General features: G+C 42.6%; 2 protein-coding genes across 2 annotated transcripts; one reads left to right on the forward strand and one right to left on the reverse strand.

Moving 5' to 3' along the window:
• Positions 1–350: 350 nt before the first annotated feature.
• LOC118761931 (N-acetylgalactosaminyltransferase 7-like) lies at positions 351–1315 on the reverse strand. Its single transcript, XM_036500128.1, has 2 exons — positions 706–1315; positions 351–672 (listed from the first exon to the last, which is right to left on the reverse strand). Exons 1-2 carry the CDS (start codon positions 1123–1125, stop codon positions 442–444), a joined length of 651 nt encoding a protein of 216 aa, XP_036356021.1. The 5' UTR covers positions 1126–1315; the 3' UTR covers positions 351–441.
• A 14092-nt stretch (positions 1316–15407) lies between these two features.
• On the forward strand, positions 15408–23292 carry LOC115231640 (protocadherin-7-like). The gene is made up of 3 exons (XM_029801617.1): positions 15408–17765; positions 18388–18759; positions 23131–23292. Exons 1-3 carry the CDS (start codon positions 15408–15410, stop codon positions 23290–23292), a joined length of 2892 nt encoding a protein of 963 aa, XP_029657477.1.
• Positions 23293–23498: the final 206 nt, after the last annotated feature.

The following is a 23498-nucleotide window of genomic DNA, read 5'->3' on the forward strand; positions in this document are numbered from 1 at the left end:
ACCTTAACTTGGGTATCAGTATAAACCACTGCCTCAAACACCCACTTTTGTGAACCGTCCCCCGAACAGTCCGACAATTTGACCTCGAATTCCCCATCCTTGGCAAGACATCGAACTTTGGTCCCTTCAACATATTTCAGCAAGTGAGTCCCCTTGGAATAGAACAGGAGCGACAGACTGAGTCATAACTCCACGGCCCTTCCCCGAAGTATTGATAGTCCAGTCGCATGACGGCGTCGTCCTGGGAGTACAGTCCCCTCTCCGACACCCCAATGTGTCCTCTCGAGTCCAGTCGGAAATACTACCACCTCCCTCAGCCAGTCAACCATGTTCATGCAGGGCAGTTCAGGACAGCGGGCGAGACTGACACGACTGTTGACATCCTCATTGCCCGAAGTGAGACACAATGTCGAGTCCACCAACCGAATCTGAGGAGTCAGACTAAGTGCACACATTTCCGAAATGGATGTTCTCATGAGGGTACGGGTAGCTGTCCAGTAAGAAAGGGGCCACGTCTTTCATAAACCAGGAGAAGGATTTGCACTGCAGTCGATTCTTCAATGCAATCTGGTCCCTCACATCCACACTGAACCCATCCAATTCGGGATGTCGTCGATAAAAGTATTTCCTGTGCTCCTCATCAAACCAGGTGTCGACCACACGTTTGTGATTCTGTGTGTTCTATAAAGTTCTCGAATACTCCACCAGGTCAGACAAAGGGACTTGAGAAGTGTATTTGCTACTCGCCGTGGATCGTCCAGGACCGCGGTAAACGTGACCAATGCGGGAACAGGGAACCCACAACACAGCCCCATGACACATCCACACTTTGAAGGACAGTTCGTATTGCTCTCCTCCCCAGACAAGCAGTCCCTGGTCATAGTACCCCAATTCTTTAAAGAAGTGTCGATCAATTGCCAACAACCCCCCTGCATGGGTGGGAGAATGGTATGGCTCGCTTGACAGTTTTCCTTTCTGGAGGGGCAGATTGGCCTCCTTGTAGAAGAATCCCCACTCAAATATGCCCACGGGATTGTCACGGGAGGAGTAGACAGAAGAATACTCGAACGTGGCCCAGTCAATCCCATCGATGACAGGCACAGCAATCGCCCGACTGAATGTCATTCTCGATTATACCTGTTCTCCTTTATTACCGAAAGAAGAGGTGGCAGCCAGTTTGTGTTGACTTCGCAGTGAGCATCCAGGAAGATGACGACCTCCCCCAAGGCAGCCTTCGCTCCCCTCGTCCTCGCTGCGATTAGTCCCTCATTCTCCTTGTTTCGAATCATCCGCACGAGTCCTCCATACTCCAACACCTTCAGTTGGAAACTAGTCACCAAAGCCTCTAAATAATCGAATTATGCACACGACCGTCGGATGTTCCGTCGTCCACCAAAATGACTTCTTTCAGCAAATTGGGAGGGCTTCTGTCGATGATGGAAGTCACTGTTCTGAACACCACAGAGAGCGACTCGTAATAAAACACCAGAATGACTGAAGCTGTGGGCAACTCTTCCGGGTAGTCCCAGAATTTGCATCTGTGAATGAATATACATTCGTACTCCTCATTCCGCGTGTCCAATATTGTTCTGTTTAGAGCAATCATTCTACTTATCTCGTCCTTGTAGCCAAATGGATAGGAGGGGGCCTCCGGGTTCGTCTTAACCCCTCTCCCATTCTCCCCCGGGCCACTTTGAAATGCAATTTCCTGCGGTTCGTAGTTGCCATACACACCATGGTGGTAGGCTGGTGATAGGACTGGGTGGGTCGAGTGTCTGAGAAGTGTCAGACAAAAGACGGCCACAACTGATAGTATCACGATTGATATCTTTTTTCGGAAGCTCAGGAAACCAAACACACGAAACATTGATAACAAATTTAAATACTTGTCCAACTAAATAAATTAATAAATCAAAATACTCTCAACGTAGATGACTCAATCAGAACGTAAGAATTGTAATATAATAGAAAGTATGTGGATTGAGTAGAACGTGGGTTGATTGACATATCCGTGTCAGCAGAATGGAGTCAATAAAAAGACTTTAACGGAGGAGGTGGACAATAAACTGACTCTAAGAAGTGCACAGGAAGATTCAATTGGATGTCTTTGTTAGCCCTTGTGATGAGGGAATACCTGCAAGAGTAGACCGCTCTTTACGTTTCTCCTTTTATAATTCTTAATTTTACAAACCAGGTTCTCAACCATTTTTGGCTCAAGGGCCAGATCGATCATTTTTTCAAAAATAACGACTTGAATCGAGAGGCAGTCTCCGTGGAGAATTGAGACCGAGACGCCTGGAAGAGAATCGATACTTAAGAGTACAAAAATATTTTATTAATTCGTGTACGAATATCAAGAATCAGATCAGGCCAACATCCCCTCCTCACTCCCAGATGACCTCTTTCCATTCCCTAAGCAATCTCAGTCGTCTCATCGCACTTCGTGACCTTTACTTGCTGTTGATTTTTTTAAATAGGAAAACCGGGGATCAACTAACTAACTAAACGTTCCCCAATAAGGACAATGACATGAATTCGTGAAACAAGATCAATTATGGGGCTAATCAAATGATATAAACTACATGTTTAACAATCGCAATATAATCCACTGCTATTTGTGAATTTACTTATAACACGAAGCATATTAGACAAGCATATCAGCAAAAAAGTCATCAAACTCCTCCTCCCTAAACGTGGACAGACACCCCAACCTCGTCTTGTCGTCCGTCAGTACGAGTGGGCCACGCCAAATGGAGTTGTCCTCCTCGGGCTCACGTTCCTCGACTGCCTTCACTTGTTCTGGCTCACTGGCGGGTTCCTCCTTGACTTGTGGTCTGATGACTTGTCGGTGCTTTCGGTGGTAGTTCAACAACTCCGAACAGTCGACGCACAGTCCTGTGGACATTACCCAACATGTCACTCAGTTTGATCAATGCCTGCTTCTGAACGGCCTCCTCCGTGTAGACAAAGTTGACTTCCCAACTGCGAAGTCCATCCTGGCGAGTACATCGAAGTGACCCGCATATGAACTGTCCTTGAAGTACAAGAGGGGAGGATACCCTTCCCGTCGATGACCTCCGCCTCCGTCCTCCACCTCATCCCGATCTACCGTCACCCACCCCTCTCACTTTGTTGTGCTTGTAGTGCTTCAGGTTGGCCAGACAGTACTCGTGGTATAACTTGTCGTAGTACTTCTTGGCTAGTTTCTTTCCCCTGGGAGTATAAACAGACAACCAACCAAGTATCCACTGCCTCGTCCTCGTCCCACAAAAACTTGTGATTTTCCTTAATTGTGTCCAAATCCGACTTGAAGGCCCCCACTCTACACGTCAGGCCAATTCCTACTCCTTTCGCTGATAGGGGCCCAGTGTCCCTCCGTGGTAACGAAAGTAGTCATTCACGAGTTGTTTGTGTCGGGAATACTGGGAATGATGGTGAGGCATTACAGCATCCATGCTCATGTATTTCGCACGAATCCCCTTCGCAGGTCTGAGTTGGTCATCGACGAGATACCTTTCTAAGTCGACGGCTTGCGTCCGCCGTTTTCTTCCAAAGTCGTCCACCAAGTCTGCCTTTCGTCTAATTGTGTATTTTATTTGCTACTTTGATTTATTCGTTGAATCCATTTCCTTTAAAGTTGAATTAAACTTGCATGCTACCCAACAAAACACTTTTTGAATATTAATTATTATATTTTTAATACTCCTCTCATTTATTAGAATTACAAATATTGTTATTTATAAAGAATGAAAAAACAAACGATCTTCTGAGGGAACTATCGGGGAACAGAGGGAATTAGAAGGGATTGATAAAAAATATTCGGGAAGGGTGGCACATGTGAGGTAACTTTACTAACGTTGTTTTGCGGTGTGTTTATTAATAATAGTGTCGGAGAGGCCGACGAATACCTCAAAAGTCGATAAAGTCAACTCAAAAATAAATAATTATTTTTTCATAAAAATATTAGAAATACAATTTCAAAGTTTTTTAGGTCAACTTTGTCAATTTTTGTGTCATTTTTTAATTTTCCGTCTTAATATTTTTAAAAAATATAAATATCAAATTTTGAGCCGCACCGACTTATTTTATTGTTGTTATGTTTTCTAAGTCGAAAAAATGGTACTTTTTGTAATAAATAATGAAAAATAATTAAAATCTATTGTTTATACGTCAAGATTTATACATTGACTAAAATTGTAGATTACCCTAAATCCTACTGAAGCATTTGTATCAGCAAATATTTCCTTGTATGAACTAAGGAATACTGGGTTAATCAATTTTTTCAATACTCAGAATTCAAATGTCGAAATAATGTCAAAATTTTGGTAGAACGACGTGTCGATGAGATAATCAGCTTGTTAATTAACGAAAAGATGTTCTTATTTGTGAATATATTCTTACTGGGAAAATAACGGATACTCAAATCAACTAAACCTTATCCCCTAAAACGGAAACCATATTGATTCGGAGAGCAATGAAATCAATTAAAAATAAAGGACTTTTTAATGATTTAAAGGAGATATGGAATAAATATTCCCCACTCGTTGATGTTCTTAGTGAAATTGACTCGATTTAAAAGAAGATACATGTAAAATAAATGAATATAACGAGAAGAGATTGAACTCGAATGAAATTCTAAAAATTGTCAACGGAGATGGAATTTTTTAGCCTTTGGAAAAGTTTAAACTACTCCAGTGTCAGGCTACTGGGTGTTCGGTGGAGCCCTTGTTTTAAGTTTTTCATACAATTTTGGCCAAAGACCAAAATTTTAAAACTGAAAAAGTCAAATATTATATGATTGTATATAATTGTTGTTTCTAGAAAAAATTATTGCTTAAAATTTATCTGTAAAACTTCTTTTTATGATCAAACTGAGTGACATGCTGGGTAATGTCACCAGGACTGTGCGTCGACTGTTCGGAGTTGTTGAACTACCACCGAAAGTCAAGGAGGAACCCGCCAGTGAGCCAGACCAGGTGAAGGCCGCCGAGGAACATTTTGGTCAACTTTCCTCTTTTTGAATCAATTTTGTTGACTTAATGGAGGTCAATTTTTGCTTTTCAGGACAACTTTGTGGTTGCCCTACTTATAAAATTTGAGCTAAAATGTTGTGTGATTCATTACCAAGTCAAATAAACAGGTGAACCAACCTAACCTAAGACAGAGGGACGGTTTTCCCGTGTGGTTGTGACCAAGAGTGATAGCGAGGGTTATCAACTGGACTGATATATCAACCACTTTTTGATAGCCCGGGGGTGACGCCATTAGTAAAATTAAAGTCCAATTAGTAATAGTTTAATTTCCACTGAAATGTGTGGAAATGTCCCTGAAGCATCTGGAAATCTTGTGGAGAATATGAATTGCCGAGTCGAGAGATTCAATGTTTTTGGAGGCAATCATTTTGTTGACCAGTTGCCCAAACGCTCGAATTTCTAAAATAGGGAGAACTGGAGAACGAGAGGCGGCGATGGACATATCCGTGGTTATCCCCGAGTTCTCCTGCTCAGTGTAATTGACGAACTCTCCAATCAGTGATAAACAGCAGTTTGCTCGCTGGTAGGCATATCCACAAGTCTTGATGATTGCGATGGGCGAGTCTCTTTTCTCGAAATGACGTGTCACCTCCTCCAACTGTGAGGCTGCGACTAAATCTGGGAGGCCAACCACAGACGGACAGGAACTGGGCAAAGTCGAGAGCGTCGAGTCCCAGGGTAACTGAATAGCGGAATTGGTTTCGCCAGAGTTGTACTGCTTTGGTCATTTCCTCTGATTTGCCACAAGACAGGACATTCTCCATGAGGACTTCCAACGAGCCAATCGACCGAATCAGTTTGAGGGCGACTGGGAGTGAGGACAGGTGGCCAACCGTCCTTCTTTGTGCTGGTGATGGCCAGGAAGTAGAGGGCGTTGAGGAGTTCTTTATTGAGAAGTCTGACGGAAGTGGATTGTGAGTCCCAGTCTTCTTCCTACCATCCAAACACACCACCACCGATTTCAACAACTGGTCGACTTGTTCCACTGGCTGGGGAATGCGGAAGACCAGGTCCACCATTTTGTGGCAGGTAAGGAGTGAGAGGTTGTCGCGGAGTGTGGAGAAGAGGGTGTAGAGGGTGTTGAGGGACTTGATGCTGGGGGTGAGGACGAGAGCCAACCTGATGAACTCGTCCTTGGCCTGGAGAGAGGAGTAGGTGGAGGACTTGACGACCTGCGTGATTGAATAATGGCACTTGTTGGCATGTGTGGAGAATAGTCAGTCTGAGTGTGTCATCTGTGCACTGACTGGTCATGAAGATGGTGATGGGGACTGTCCGCTCGATTATTTCCCGTAGTTGGAGTGACTTGACCATGTAGGACGCCGACTCGTTCATGGAGACAATCTCCCTCAACTGCAGTCAGCCACTCACCCCACCTTTTCGTGACACTGACTGAAGATGGCCGCATTCCGTGGACAGTAGTCGTTGTAGTAGTGCTTGTGCTTGTACGACAGGGCCAACTGTCGCAGATTCTTCTTCATTTTGGCCAATATCAAATCCACGTGACCCTGACATGTCGGACGAGTATTACTTGACATGTGTCGTCGAAAGGGGATAGGGTTGTGTAGTTGGACACACTGTTCATCAGTTGGATGATTCCCGCCAGAATATTTGATATTTTGGCAGACTGGTTGATCGAGAGGAGTTCCTTCTGTCGAGTCTCGGCATCCCGAATGACCTGCATGATCATTTCCTTGAATTCCTAGACGTCGCCCAAGTCCCTTGCCTCGAAGGACGCCCTGCAGAACTTGCCCCCCAACAGACTCCGCTGAATGAGTGCCGAACTGTGAGCACAGCGCAGTGCAAACACTCTGCACTTCTTGTCGTCCATAAGCAGGAGGATCTACCAATCACGACACCCCCAACGTGTGATATCGATATTACAATCTTCTTGTTTATCTCAAACAGTCTTCCAATGTCCAACTCCGACGTGTTCGTGGACAGTCCCTCCAACAGGGAGTCCAATATTCGGCATGCCTTCGACGTCTCCTCTGCCAGAATCTGCGAATGACCCATATGGACGACCGGGTCTGCTTTCGAGGTGTCGACAAGTGCGATTTCGGTTATTTTTTTAGCCGACTGGATGATGGAGTAGAAAGCCGATGCCTCTGTGCCTGCTTTTCCGCTTTTGCTGTCAAAAGTCTTGATCCAGAATTCGCACATCTGGAATGTTGGATTAAATACTTTCATATAAATTGGGTCGACAATTTTTTGGAGGGTCTTCAGTTCGTAGCCGCAGTCCATTGCTCTACATTGGAGTAGTCAGGGGAGGAGGGCAGCCAGTAAAATAATATATTTGCAGCATTTAAACATACCCGATTACCAAGTTCTGAGTTTAAATAAATGTATTTCATTTTGGGCCATATAAATAATTAACTAACAAATTAAATAAATATAAATTAACAAATAAATGTTCCATAATCCTTGTTTATAGCAGATCGTGATGTATTAGCTTAAAGTAAATAGGATCAGAGCAAAGGAGACCTGAATGTAGAGAGAATTCAACTTTGGAGTAGTTGGTCTATTCTCAACCATCGTCATGGATACAGAAAATCGAATTTGACAAGGTGGCGAGTGCACTACTATTCAGAGAGAGAACAATGGCGAGTATTTGCTCGTCCAGCAGCCTTAAATAGTCCCCCACTTATTCGATTGATTGGGAGAGGAGTGTTCTAAATAGTGGGTTTTATTTCTATAAAGTAGGGCATGTATGCGGAAAGTTGCGGGGTGGAGTTGGCCTGTTCTGTTCTCGCATAGATCATTGGCATATTCGTGAATAATCAGCTAATTGGGTTCGTCAACAGAAACCCCTCAACAGCCACCACAAGACCAGTCCTCCGGCAATCTGAGGACCAACTAAATCAAGGAAACTAGCCAATCCCCCTAATGGTACCCCAAAGTAGTACTCGACATGCTTAACATCTCGGATTATATATTAGAATTTGTTATTTTCTTAAAGATTTAATAAAATTGGAGATTTTCTTTTCGCCCATTTTTATGTCGTTGGCGACAGTGCCCAGCACGCCGGCCTATGAATGCAGCAGACGACCAACCTCCGACTTTTCTGCCTTGTCGTTGTCGGCGATCCTTTTGAGGATTTCAGTTTTGGATATCTCGAGGACGAGTCCGCCCATTACAATTTCGTTGAGAACTTGATGGACCTGCCAATGAGACACAAGCGAGGACAGTATCGACGTGGAAGACCAAGTCGAGTTCACACACATTGGTGAAGAGGGCGTCCAGAATTTCGACAAACACTTGAATTAGGTCGATTATGGCGAGAGGGCTTTCGAGTGAGTCAATGTAGAACACAAAGTGGAGAGTGGCATATGTCCTGTACACCAGAATGCCGTCCTTGCCGCACAGTCTGGCAATGAGAGAGCACTTACTTTCCCCCCTCCACGAACGAGCAGTCCTCGGGAGTCCGGCCAGTGATGAGTATGTACGTGTCCTCTACTAACTCCCGCTGTTCTCGCTCAGACTGGCTAATCAGTGCATGTTTACGTAGTGCTCGTAGAATTTGGTCAGACGAGGTTTCCCACTTCGGTTGAACACGAGAACTGCCTTAATCATTCGACTAATTAATTCTATTTTATTCAAACAGTCCTTTAATACATTGTTCAAAAATACACTACAATCCAATATAAAGACATTAGCGGTTATGAGTGAACATGTCGGCTTTTGGGTGAATTTCACGAAATATAACATCCACTTGGTCAGACTGATTGCCAAAGGTAGCCGCCGTATTTCAGTCCAGGCGCATTCGGACTAATCTACTTGGGAGTAGACGTCCGAACCAAGTCGAAATATGTGGTCAAGAAACTGGTCAAGGGCGATAAAATGCGAGTCGAAAATGAAATCAGAATTCAAGTAGTCGTGGTAGAATAACACCTGAGAGTTTGTTCAACAAGTGCGACAACATTGTCCATCTCATCACGTGGAATCAAATCCACATCCTCGGGGAAACTCACTTTAATTTGCTGATGGATTTTTGCCAGGGTCTCACTTTGATGGCATTGAAGGCGGCTCCCTCCACGACTACTTTGTCAAGCCCAGAAAACTCAGTCACCTCGAAATTTACTACATTTTCATCTCCGTTCTGAAAGCCCTGGAGAAACTCCACTGCATGGACCCGCCGATCATACACCGAGACCTCAAGGTGACTGACCCTTTATAAGACAGCTCGAAAACATTATGGTCGCGAACGGACGTGTCAAACTGGGAGACTTTGGCAGTGCAACCACCAACGTTTACAGACCCTCTGCAAACTGGACAGAAGAGGAACTAAAGGGACTCGAGAGAGAAGTAGAAACAGCCTATAAGTCTAGATCAAGTGCTGCACCACTCCCTGCTATCGGTCCCCAGAAATGGTGGACGTCCGACTATTCCTGGAATTGGGACTGGGACAGGACATTTGGGTATTCGCTCGGCCAAACTCAGGCTCTCGGATGTCTCCTGTACTTCCTGTGCTTTTCCTCGCTCCCCTTCGACATTTATTCCGCTCGACGAATCCTCAACTTGGAATACGACTTGCCTCCCTCCAGACACCCGACATGTCTCACATTACTCATAAGTTCTCATGTGCTCGCTCACCCTAGAACACATTTTTGTCCTCAATCCCCAACAAAGGCCCACCGTGACTGATATCCTGACAAAACTAGTCGCGTCGGCCAACGCTTTCAAATTCAATCTTTGGAAGCCCCCTTCCTCTCTTTTCAGTGGGGTCTCGCGGAATTCCGATCTGATCTCCAAAATGGTTGACGACAAGCCGTCTCATCGGTGCGGCCACATTGCCCTGACGTCGAGAGTGCACGGTTATGCTGACATGCTCAACTGCAGCATATTTTACTTGGTGCAAAATAGGGGACAAACATCTGTCGAACATACTCACGTCGTGCATTAGTCAGGGAATACTTAACCCCTGCATTTCCGACCTGTGCATTATCAACATGACAGGACACACACTCGACACACCTCTCAGGATAAAGGTCCACTCACCCTACACACATTTTAGATCGTTCAAGTTCTCTTCAAATCACATCAATTCCACTCGATCGAGTTGGTGTTGAAACACTTGTCGGTGGTGCTCGAAGTGCTTTCTTCTGGGAAGACGACACTGTTTATATCGAAGGTGGTGCCTGCTCATATAGACTAGCCCGACGACTCCACCATCCACTTCTTCTTTGTGCTGATTCTGCTTTCTTCAAAGATTTTCACAGATTTGAAGGAATGTGAAAAATACCTGAATTCTAATAATTTCCAATCTCTTTTGTCACCTGCCGAAAAAGAGTACCCCACCTAAACATCCCCAGACAAATAACTGCACTGACCAACCAAGTCCTATATGTCAATAATTTGTCGAGCAAGTCCCTTTTTATTTGTCCGTTGGACGTTGCCTGTCTGGAAGAATTGAGGGACTTGGAGCACCGGCACGGTAATCAGCTTTCTCGTATTCAGATGTGTCGTCGAATGTTCGGGATCTGATTGGGAAGAGAACAAACAGCATTGGTGATACAACACAAAATGGACCTGACGACAAAACATTCGATGATTTCCCAATTTGTAGAAATTATTTGTATATTTTTAGTTAACACTGATTTCTGAACAGTGTTCTTTTGATGTTTATTTAGTAGTTCTAATTACAGAAAAGACTTTTACAGATTAGATTCGACTCACTGTCCAAACATGTAAACCGACTTCAAAGTCACGCCTTCTGTCAAACGGGGTTCCGGAAGGTTCCTCTCTCTCGCTCACCCTGTTTAATTTTTTCATCGCTGATCTGCCTGTACCAGATAATAAAAACAACATCCTGATTTCCTGCGCCGACGAAATTGTCATTGCTTTAAAGACTGGCACATCCTGGCTGCTTCATCAACGCTACATTAAATAACTGGACCACTGCTAACCGCCTATTAAAATGTCTAAAGAATCGGAGATCTCCCTCTTCATCTCGGATAAAAGAGTTCGGAAGAAATCATTGCATCTTACACTGGATAACAACAAAATTCTTTTTGCAGTGGATGGATCCGATAGGTTATGTTTGATACTCACACATGCTTTTTTCATTTTGACAAAAGGTTTCTAGTAAAGACCATCATCTCTGAAAATACTTGTAGTTTCGAGAATTCACATAATTGATCCATTTGTCTGATGAGAAGGATAAATGTAGCATTTCTGGACCTCACACACAGTGAATTACTTCTACGAAGTAACATAAGTGAATTAACAACTGAATTTCAGACAAGGAGTAGCTAATGTCCAGAAACTATCAATCTGAAATCATTGGAAAACTATTTTGGTTGGTTAGAAAGTAACTAAATCGGTGTTTATAAGGAATTTCCATCGTCTGAAATGAATAAGGAACTGGCCGACCTTTTGTGGAGTTAGACAGTTTTGAAATCTGCCAGAGTTCTCAGAAGTCATCGAAGAAGGACGGAGATTGTGGGGACAAATGAAGCAAAAGTGTCAAAAAGGATTTGTAGTTTGACTTTTCCGTATTTGAGTGAATATAGTCGAATTAATACGGTCGATTTACACTCACTAATGGTTGATTAAATTATGATTATAAACCAACAGCCCCTCACAGTGAAATGCGTAAAGAAATCGCCATTTGTATAGCTGATTCGTATCTTTCGTTAAATATTTTGCTGAACAGCCTGATGACCTACTGGGTTGAAACGAATAATAGCGAGAACTACGGAATGTACATGCAAGGAATATATTCGTCGAATTATTTTAGGAATTAACGACCAGACATACTTTTTCGAACAATTTCCAAATGAGACGTGGAGAAGTTGCGTCGGCACGATGAATTGGATGAATGTGACCAATCTGGGCCTCTCAATTTCCACTTTTGCTTTGATGTTCGGAAATAAATTCCCAGCTGTGGTGTTCGTCGGGCACATAATCTGCGGTCGTAGAGTACAGTTGATAAATAGATATTGTGAACATATTAGCCGGAGGAGTGTTTGTCCGAAATGGAGTAGTCGAGTACTGTCATCAGTTGTGGAGTACAACCAAGATACCTGTAGTCTGTACCATCCGGGAAGGGCTTTCATACCACATTGGATTGTCCTTTCTCCACATTTTGTACTGCGCAATAGTCATGTTCCACTATACTTGCAAAAGACCTCACAAAGGATGAAAACGCCCCTAATCACCATTTTAACTGAAATTGTGTTCATTTCCCACATGTAACGCCACAATTCATAAAATTAAACGATATCGGTAAGATAGTCTCACACACAACGTAATATTCCTAACGAGCAACAACAAAACATAGCCAAAATGATAACGGAAATTAATTTATGTCGACTAAATCTGCCTGCGAGGACTACTGCGGGCATAAGCAATCAAAACTTACTCTGCACGACCATAACTTGCATTCCTCCTACGAATATATCAAATACACAGAGAATACACATATCCCCCATCACTGCAATTAAACAACAACCACCAACCGACTTGGCGAATCACGGACTTTCCTCTCACTTCGGTCATACCATCTACAATAGAGAACTTGAATAACCTGAAATCACCACGGAACTGCCTCTCTGCTGATCTAAGACACACCAATTCATTATTTAGGAAGGAAACGCTAATATGGCACAGCAGACAACCTCCACCCCCCACAGTCGCGAGCAAAGTGTCCCCGATTGCCACAATTATAACACCGCATGTCCAATCCGGCTTCCCCCTCCCCTTCGTCCGCGGTTTGGCCACAGTCACTCGAATTCGACTCGACTTGATGACTCTGCACATATTCAGACAATACTCACGCCCCGTCCAGACTGATCATTGCTTCCGTCGCGTCCTCGTCCGTCCGGAAAATGACGAATCCAAAACACGGAGGGGACTTGGCCACCCAAACGTCTTCCACATCTCCGTACACTTTGAAGGCAGTTATTAAATCCTTTTCTGTTATTTCCGGGCCGAGGTCGCCGATGTGGAGACGGTTTTGCGGATCTTCCTGAGGGAGGTCCTGAAACCGTTCCTTGCTGGTCGAACGACTGCGATTTGTCCGTCTTCGTCCGCTCTCTTCGTACCAGACTGGGGAACACCCGTGCTTTCGGGTTGAATTAGACTTGGATTGCTGAGGAGATACAGGGGGTGACATTATCACTAATAAATTGTGTAATTAGACCACCTTCATCCACCATGACAAAATGTTTCTTGGATATTTAAATTAATTTATTAATTAACGGATATAATTAACAAAATTAAGTATCAATGTTTAAAATAATTGTTTTATAAAATCTCCACCCAAATTCTGTAAGCAATCTTCAGCGTTTCCGACTGTCTTGAAGACTCCCTTTACCTTCTTAAACTACTCGCATCGAAGCCAATTACTGTATTTTAAATGGTGAATTTATAAACGAGCAGTTGCCTAGAAACGTAATCAAGACAAGACGACATGGCTACAGAATCCTACGACACAGATCTGGAGAACATGAACGGCTGGAATACACTTTTTGTTACATTATAGGCAGCCAGTCTGAGGAGGGCAGAGAGGAAATGGAACCCGAGGGAGAGGAGGAAGAAGACGTATGACTGTACTCTGACTGATAGACTGAGGCCGTCCCTCTGTCCCCCTCCATTCTGGGAGAGGGCCTTTCCCTCATCAACAAAGTGTCCGACGGGTTCGCCCATGCCTATGTCCGCTTGTCACTGAGAGAGAGGTCACCCACTCACTGACTTGTAGGAGTCTGAATAACTTGGAGGGCATTCAGGGGTTCATCCACCTTCGATTCGTCGACCTTTCGAATAACTACATCAAAAGTCTGCAGCCGTTAGAGAATCTGACCACTCTGCTTGTCCTCAACTGCGACAACAACAAAATCACATCCATCGATCTGCCACCACTCCAATTCCTGCAAATCCTCAGTCTCAGCAACAACAGAATCAAGTCGACAGAGGGACTGAACTTCCCCCTCTTAGAACAACTAATACTCAACGGTAGCTCGTCGAATGTAGTCCAGACAACGACATCACGGAGATTAGAGGACTGGACCCCACCATTTTCTCGAGTCTCCACTCCCTCGAACTGAGAGGAAACAAAATTGCATCGACCGGAGGAATCAATCTCCCGAACTTGAGGAATCTGTACTTGGTATTTGAAGGGTTCCAATGTAGGCTGCCAACAGACTGACTGACCTGACCGACGTGGATTGTCTTTCCAGTTTGCAGACCCTCCATCTGAGGGACAACAGTCAACTGAGCAACTTGAATGGATTGTCGGGGTCACTCTCTTCTCTCCATACCCTCAATTTGCGGTTTGCTCGAATGTTCATGTCAGATCGACTGACGTGTCCACTTTCGCAGAAATAGTCAAATTGGAACAGCTTAGAGCACTAAAAAAACTAACGCTTAGCGGTACCCCAAACTTGTTTATTTTCAGAGACCCCAATCGCAAGCGAGCCTACTTACCGTGCGGAAGTCCTCTCCTACATCAAGAGTCTTGCGACGTTGGACAAAGACAATATAACCGAGGACGAGGTTTTGGAAGCCCAGGAAATCAGGAATCTGAGAATGGAGGAGGACGCTCTCTCAGAAGTCATAATATTTCTTTATTTAGTTAGACCGAGCCACCTAAGGACATTGAGGCATGACACATTCTCAAATCAAACTAACACGTTTTAAAGTAATAAAATTAGTTCAGTTGAGGAGAGTCCCCTTTTGAAGAAAGGAAACGTTCTCCTTCAATTAGTAGTGGCCCACACTTGGTCATAAACAGGTCAATTAATTAGTCTTTTGATGAGACAAATCAAAGCATTTGTTTACACTTGTATTATATTGTTCAGATTAAGGTTATTTATGATTGTTCTAATTATTCGAGTTGTTCTTAGAATTAATTTGAATTGACGTTAATTTATTTGTTGGAATAATATATAATGACTCATAAAAATGGATCAGCTAATAAAATTAATGCAAATTCCATTAATTATACATTTTAATTATGTGTCGATCTTTGTAATTACAATTTGAGATTTGCTGTAGGTCAGGTGATAAAGAGACCATTTTCTGGCACATTGGTTTCGTGACATTGTGAATTTATCGCCCAATTATGGTTGTCTAGCAATACCCAAAACAATGCCCGAATTTTATAATATCAAGGAATCGAGCCGTCAATCAGTCTGCTTCCGCAAACCGCATGGGAGTTACTGAATATTGGTTTATGGTTTCGATTTGGCAAAAGCAACCCTCATTTGAGGAGAGAAGCGGAAGGCATCAATTCATGATTAATTGGAAACATTTCAAAGAAAACTCGCATTGTCGTGCTGTCAATACATTGCCATTGGCGTTAATTGCGTTTCTCGCTTTCGAATAAGCACTCTGCGCGTTCGCGTGATTTGAATATTGTTTTTTCTTCCTCTCATGTGGTATATCTTTCTCCTCTGTCCTGGTTTCTCTACGGCAGTCCTAGTCTACTCCGTCCGGGAGGAGTTGCCAGTCGGCACCGTCATAGGCAATGTCTTTGAGGATCTTCGACTCGAAAATTCAGAATCTAGCCAATTAACATATGGAATATTCGAGAACTCTGCGGCAGGAGATCTTTTTGAAATCGACAAAACTGGCAATTTGATTACACTGGAAAGAATCGACCGGGAAGGAGTTTGTTCAGGATCTGCTGACGAATGTTTTGTTTTTCTTAGAGTTCTCATCGGTTTTTCGAATGGCAGGACCAACATTGCCGATTTAAAGGTGAAGATAACGGATATAAACGACAACAACCCGACTTTCGACCCTCCCTCCCTTACTGTTGATGTCCTAGAGTCGTCTAATATTGGGGAATTGATCCCAATCAAGTCCGCTGAGGATCGTGACTCCAAAGAATATGGAATCACGGAGTACAGAATTCTGAACAAATCAGAAATTCCATTTTCTCTGAAAAAGAGGGAAACTCATTTATATTTGGAGTTGTTGCAGAAACTTGACCGTGAATCTCATCAGTCTTACTTTTTCGAAATTGTCGCCCAGGACAGTGGAGGCCAAGTGGGAGTGTTGAACGTGACGGTTAATATTTTGGACGAGAATGACAATGTCCCCACTTTTGTCCGCCAGATTTTCACGTTTTATGTTTCGGAAAACGCGCCTGTGGGGTATGTCGTAGGCCGAGTCGAGGCCACGGACCCCGATGAAGGAATAAACGCACTCATTCACTACAAAGTCGACTCTCGTGCCAACCCGAAAGTTGCAAAATTTTTCCAAGTCGATCAAAACTCTGGGAAGGTGATTTTATCGGCAAGACTCGACTACGAGAAGATAAACTACTTTGAATTTCCAGTGGTGGCCTACAATCCTACGAAAAGTGGGATGCAGGCCACAGCATACATTTCTGTGTTCGTGGTCGATTTCAACGACAACAAGCCCCAGATTACCCTTCTTGGGAGCAGCACTCTTTCTGTCGCAGAAAATAGTCCAGATGGGACTGTTATCGGGAATTTGTTTGTTTCGGATGCCGACTCTGACTCAAATGGGAAATTCGAATGCACCGTCAACGACAATCGATTTAAACTAGCAACTTCAAGATCTGGAGGACTCTTGCTTATAAAACGTGGCACTTTAGACAGAGAAGAGTCGGATAAAATCGAAATGTTAATAATTTGTCAAGACAAAGGTGTACCTACTTTATTCTCTTCTGAAAAGCTTGTGATTGAAATATTGGACTCGAACGACAATCCGCCAGTATTTGAACAAGCCTCTTATACTTGCTACGTAATCGAAAATGCAATTATTCAAAATGCAATTCTCAATGTAAAGGCGACAGACATTGATGCAGGAGTAAATGGAGAAATCAAATATTTTCTGAAGAATGGGACTCAATTCGGTTTTTCGATTGACCCGGACAGCGGGGATGTCTATCTCGGAACAAGTCTCGATCGGGAGTCACAGTCTTCCTACAGTCTAGAGGTGGTAGCAGTCGACGGAGGAGTGCCGCAGTTGTCTGCCTCCGTCATTCTACAAGTGTGGGTGGTTGATCAAAATGATTCGCCACCCGAGTTCGAAAGGCGCGAGTACTATTTCCGCGTCTTGAAAAATACACCAATCGGAGAGAAAATTGGCTCAATATTTGCATTGGATCCTGATTTGAATTCCCAGACCGAATATTCGATTGATTCTGCTTACTTCCAAGTGGACAAAAACACAGGAACTATTTATTTGAACAGGCCTCTCCGCAAGGCCTTCTCACATGAAGCAACAATAATTGCGAAGGACGTCGACAAACCCAATTTGATGGACACTGCCAAAATCGTAGTAAATGTGTTCGAAGAGAATCCCCCCGAAATACTGTTTCCCAATTCCCAGCAAAATCATTTTCCCCTGAACTGTCGTGCCTCGGTCGGCACCCAAATATTTCGAATTACAATACGTGACCCGATTCTGGGCCCACTTACTTATGAAATTGACGAACCTGAATATTTTTCAGTAAACAAAACAGGTTCAGTCAGGCTGGCAAAAAGTCTGGACTTTGTGGGTGCTGTCGAATTCTCCATTAAAGTGACCGACAGTGGAATTCCTCCGCTATTCTCTATAACCAATGCAACTGTCCAAGTTATGTGCGAGACGCCATTTCTCTCCACAAATTCACTCAACCTGATGGCGGGGATCCTCACGATTATTGTTTTCGGAATGGTGATTCTCGTCCTTGTGTTTTTACGGAAAAATGCGATTAACAAAAAACCCAGTGAAATGACGAGTTTCCTTGCCACTCAAACTCCGCAATTTCCAGTTGTCAGACTGCAAATATTTTAGATTTTGATTGACAACGGGGATGTCGGAAGAAACCAAAAAACCAAACTAAATTTGCCCAAAAAATCGGAAATAGGTATTTGCTCATTTTACATGCAACAACTGATTTATGTCCCAATTAGTTATAGTGCATTAATAATGTGTATTTCATGTTTGGCAGATCTTCAACTGGAGTCGTGGACCAGGAAAAAGGGAGAAATTTTAAAATCTGTGATCGTTTAATTTGAAAATCATTTTATTTTGAAATTAATTAAATCGATGGAGATAGGGCTTTAATGCAATGAGTTGATACGTGTTTGTTTATATTCAGTGTTTGTTATCACAAATAACTGGATACATAAATAAACCCCATCCTTATATTGAGACTTGCTGTTATTTTGCGTAACTACTCAGATTTACCTTTTCGTGATACAAAAAACCGGACTCCTACTTTTGTAATATTTTTTGTAATTGAATTTATTAATATTCCACTAAAGTCTAAAAAATTAAATAATTATTTAAAAAATAATACTTAATAAAATAAATGACTAAATAATGAAGTTGTGTTTTGTGTCTTCCTTATTATCGAATAATAAAATTGTGTTTTTTAATTTAAACATTTCAGACCAATTTACGACATGGTTGTTTTAGCCAAAAAAGCAACAGAGCTACGGTTTTCTCAGGATTGTTAACCAAAAGAAACTTATCCGTGGGAATCATTTGTGGAACACTCGGAATTGTGTGGGCCTACAACGATGTTATTCAAAATTATATTAATTCTGACTATTTGAACAACACCCCGCTTGCAAAACTCCCCATTAACAAATCAATCGACAAAAGTGGACTTCTCCACGAAAAAACTCAGGAAATATCACGTGAGGAGCTCAATTCAGTGAGTCTGAGTATATCCGAGGCCGAGGATTCAGTGGCCTGCCTCGATGACCACAACGAAGCCTACAAAAACATTCTCATGGACGATCCAAATATCAAGGATTTGGTGAGAGTTTTGAGGAATCGTCGATCTGCCATGACTGAGGCAGCGGGGAAACTCAAAGCTGCCAGGTCCAGTCACATATTTTGTTGTAGGATTTGCTGTGCCAATTACTCGACCAATGGGGAGAAATGTGGGGGAGTTGATATTTCGGGACTCCAAGACAAACTGGCCACCATTCAGCAGTCGGTCTCCCCTTTCAATTTTATTTTAGTTTGTGAAAATAAGGTCAGATGGGATTGAGTTGGAAAACAAGTTATCGCAAAAGTCGAGGGAATATTTGTGTTCTGTCATAAATGGGAGTCATCCAGACTCTTCTCTTGTGGAAGAGGCCCTCCAATTAATGTTGAGTCTGCAAATCCAACAATCCACCGATGGCTGCACTGTGGAGTCCAGACTGGCCAGCAAATTAGCAAAAGACGCCAGAAATCTAAAAAACGAGCGAGACAAGTCACTAAGAAGAGTGAATGAACGGGAGGTGGAGTGTTTCAGTCAAAGAAGGAAGGAATTGACCGAACAAGCAGATTTCACGTTCAGAAAGGATTTGAGAGAAATGAAAGAGGAGATAGAAAGTTCAGCCAATGCACAACTGCCCATAACTCTACAAAGAGAAGAAATCACTCTGAGGAAATCAGGGGAGGTGTATTTACAGGATCGGGCGTCTGAACGGGATGAGTTGTGTAAAAATGAATTGAATGGGAGAGAAAGCCTATTGAGACGGGAGGCATCTCTCATGGCAGGTGATGAGGCAGTTTTGTTATACCAGAGAGGGCTCGAATGAGAGGTGAGACAATTGACTGGCTCAAATTGACGGGGATATGCAGCAGGGCTATTAGGGGGTTGCACTCTGATAGAGAGGTGTATGAATTGGTCCACTTGGGTTTGATATTGCAGGCACTCGAGGAAATGGTCAATGCAACGTCGGACGTCCCTTTTGCCGACACTGTTCTGAGGTCGATTGGGCCAGAACTGCACACTTATAAAGAGGTGGAGGAAAGGTAGTTCGTGTGGAGTAAACTTGTAGTTTCTGGGCCAAGAGTAGAGCTAGTTGGAGAGTTGCTTCACTAAATACGAGATTTGGGTTTTTTGAGTATATGATGGGGGTGGTGGAGTCGTTCATTGTGGTGGAGTATATTACGGATGTGGAAAATGTAAGGGAAGGGGACATGTATGGGCATCTGGCATGTGCTAGAGAGTGCATGAGGAGGGGAGATATTGCGAGTGCAGTCAGGATATCAGGAAATATGATAGGGGAGGCTGGGTTTGTCATGGCTCCTTGGGTTGAGCAGGCTGTTAAGTTTCTGGAGAGGAAGCAAGCACTGACTAATATTAATGCATATGCTCGAATGTGTGTGCTGAGTACTGTTGATTGATATATTTTATTCCTTTCTTTTAATATACTAATTCTCCATGACCCACTTGGAAAACAGTCGAACACGGCTTAAATCAAATCTCACGTGGATAAGAGGTGGAAATTAAATGCACAATAACTTAAAATGATCAAATCTAGCATTTAAAATTGTAAAATCTATAGCTTGAAATAATGATCAATCACAGCCCGCTGTGTATTGAGTGGTACCTTCCGCGTAGCACGGGTCGACATTGACTCTACTTTTTTGTGCCTTTGATAATTCCGTCAAATCACTTGCTAAATTTTTTTTAATTATCTTACGTTGAATGTGTCAAGACATTCTACCAGCACTCTTCTTGCATTTCCATATTGCAAATAATTTTATCTTCAAATCTTTCAATTTTTTCGGATTTTGCAATAATTTAGTCTTCATCATCGACCAATCATGCTTAATCGGATATCGATGTTTATTGGCACCGATCGTGTCAAGCGTATAATTTTCTGTTAGGAATCTTTTTTGGCCATCCTAGGCCCAGTAGATTGCGTAGTTGTTTTCTGTGAAACGTGTCCATTTTATGTAATGTACATTGCAGAGGTTAAAACTCTCCGGTACATCATGTCCTCACTATCACCAAGTAATGATCCTAATTTCTTTTTTTTCCTCCAATTTTCATCAATATATTTCGATTCCTTTGCGATTCTTACATGTTCAGTCTTTTCTTGATTAACGTGCAAACACCATCTCTCAAATTCGTTTGGAATTTTCTTCAAAACAGATGCAAGTCCTGATCATTTTCTGGCACAAAGTCTATGTCGTCTGCATATACAATTTCCATCGGCATCGATCCTTCTTACTTTGTTCTGAGATCTCTCAGTGCTGTCTTCGGTTATACTATTAATAGAACCGGAGATAGGGTTCCCCTGAGGTGTTCCAATTGTTGTTTCGATAGGATTTGATAACTCGGTTGTTTAATTTTTTAATTGCCAAGTCAGTTTCCTTTGGGGATATTGCTAAGTTCAGACTTCTTGGTGATTTGTCAAACGGTTCAAGGGTCGAGGTATCATTCTTGTTTAAAAGGCCTGAAAAATATTCGTCAATAATCCCAGTTTTTTCTTTATTATCCAATACATTTCTTCCTTGACTGTCGTGTACACTCCTTTCTTAGGTTGCACTCCTCTCTGCAAAAGGCGAGCAGCACGAAACATTTTCGTTCCGTATCTCATCCTCTCAATTTCACTGACACTTTCATGTATTTTTCTGACATAAATTTCCTTCTTCCTTTTTTGATCTTCCTGACAGCACAACTCCTTTCTCTTCGTAGCACGTTATAAGTATCAGGATCTGTGGTAGATTCCATTTTGAGTCTTATTTTCTTCTGTTTATCGGATAAAAGTTCAATTTCCTTATCGAATACTCCTTTGAATCCGGACGGTTTTTTTCCCAAGCACATATTTTCTTTATTCCTTCAGCCACTGAATCCCAAACCACTGCAGGGGGATTTTCCATATTTACGTTCATAATTTCTTTCTTAATTGCCATACAATAATTTTCGCGAGTCTTCTCACATAAACATAATTGTTCCACTATAAAACGGTTTGTACTGATTTTTTTCTTTTGAACTCCATCTATTCCAAAGTATCTTTTCATTCTGAATCTTACAACAAGCAGTTTATAATTTGCCCACCTGAGATCAAAACACCCGAATCTGTGTCTTGCACGCTCAACCCATCAGAAGATGAAATCAACTTCTCAATTCAATCTTTTGGCGAAAGCACCTGCGGCGGACTTGATGGCCTCCGCCCGGGGCACATCAAGAACTTCACCTCTCCCTCAACTGGCGAGGCAGGCAACTCTCTGATATCCGCTATAGCCGCTCTAATCGGCAAGATACTGAACGGGGATATCCCGCCGGATTGGACAGAGGGGACGGCAAACGCCCGGATGGGATGACTACCTCCCCATTCCGCTCACCTCATGCTTCATGAAAAACCTGGTACGGGGATCTTGCAAGGTGATTTCCTATTGCCCCAAATTATTTGTTTAGTAAGTAGACATAATTATTCTCGGAATTCAACCGTTAAAAAAGATAGCTAAACTAATTAATGGCCTCGCGAGACACCCGGCCAGGTTAGCGAATGGCGAAGCCGTTCCCTCGGATCACAGCAATCGACAGACGTTCCAGGAGCCCATGTAGCGGGTAAAGTTAACCCAATCGGCATGGTTGTAGTCGTATGGGGACTGATTTTCTGAAAGTGAATTTGACTTGGACTTGTATGACTATCGGGTTATGGTCCCTCTCTAAGTCGTAGATTACCTTCGATTAGTCAATGACACCAGGTTAGCAGAGCAAAGAGTCAGGTCGGGAAAAGTAAGTTTGTCCTTTCTCTTGTGTAGGGTTCTTGTGTTCAAAGACAGATTGATAAGAATGACGAGGTTATCAAGTTGCTCAAGCAGGGACTTTCCTCTCGAGTCAAGTGTTTGTGACTTAAGCCACTGCGGGTGCTTTGCATTCAGGTTCCCGCAAATAAGAAAGTTTTTAAGCTTGTCAACCGGGAGGAAATCTGAGTAAAACTTTTCGGGCATAATCCAATTGGTGGAATGTACATATTGCAAATAAGTAAATTTCCAACTAGAGTAGGTATGGTAATTGCAGAAGCCTCCAGGCATCCGTTTCGGTTAAGTTTAGCGTTAATGAATGCGGAACTTTCCTGGTAGTTGATATCCTTCTTAATGAGAGTCATAAGACCGGTTCCGCATTCATAAGACTTGTCAGAAAAATTACCAGCATCGTTAAAAGTATCGAAGAAACCTCTTACGCAGACCATTTACATTGTTTTTAGGCTTTAATATTTGTTTTAATATTTTAACTAAAATTTTGCGAGCTTTCTCTCATCATCTTAGGCTCTAAAAATGTCTTTGTTCATTAAGCATGTTATTCCCTCTCAGTTTTGGCGGGTACATTGGTCAAGAGATATATGATTCCTGCTTCCGTTTAAAATTTCAAATAACACCAAACATTAAACAGAAAAATAAAGAACATCCAGAAGCTCCAGAAAACAAATTTCTGGGTGCGCTCTCTGACAAAAAGAAAGCACCAAAACCAATGACGCAATCGACAATACAACTTGAATGTTTAATCATATCCCTTCTTACCAATAAAAATCCTGAAAATGGAAATTTTATTTAATAGATATATCTACTCAATCTCGGAGGGTTTCTGATTTAAAAAACACCCACTCAGTGTGAGAGCCGAGAGGAAGAGAATCCCCGATCCAATATAAAAAGTAGTGGTCACTCCGATAGACTCGACAGATTTGCCTAAAATAAGACAAAGCATCCACCAAATCCAATAATCCCCAAAATGTAGCCAATCCCCTTAATAAACATGTGAAT

The sequence above is a fragment of the Octopus sinensis genome, unplaced genomic scaffold (genome assembly GCF_006345805.1).
Source record: "Octopus sinensis unplaced genomic scaffold, ASM634580v1 Contig18746, whole genome shotgun sequence".
Classification (NCBI taxonomy): domain Eukaryota; kingdom Metazoa; phylum Mollusca; class Cephalopoda; order Octopoda; family Octopodidae; genus Octopus; species Octopus sinensis.

Excerpts from the sequence above, each read along its gene's own strand:
- LOC118761931 (XM_036500128.1), bottom strand. The coding sequence starts at position 1,125 with ATGACATTCAGTCGGGCGATTGCTGTGCCTGTCATCGATGGGATTGAC. Across the intron at positions 673-705 it reads AAGTCCCTTTGTCTGACCTG|AATCACAAACGTGTGGTCGA; the intron begins GTGGAGTATTCG and ends TAGAACACACAG.
- LOC115231640 (XM_029801617.1), top strand. The coding sequence starts at position 15,408 with ATGTGGTATATCTTTCTCCTCTGTCCTGGTTTCTCTACGGCAGTCCTA. Across the intron at positions 17,766-18,387 it reads AAACTCCGCAATTTCCAGTT|ACCAATTTACGACATGGTTG; the intron begins GTCAGACTGCAA and ends TAAACATTTCAG. Across the intron at positions 18,760-23,130 it reads ATCCAAATATCAAGGATTTG|AAAAATAAAGAACATCCAGA; the intron begins GTGAGAGTTTTG and ends AACATTAAACAG.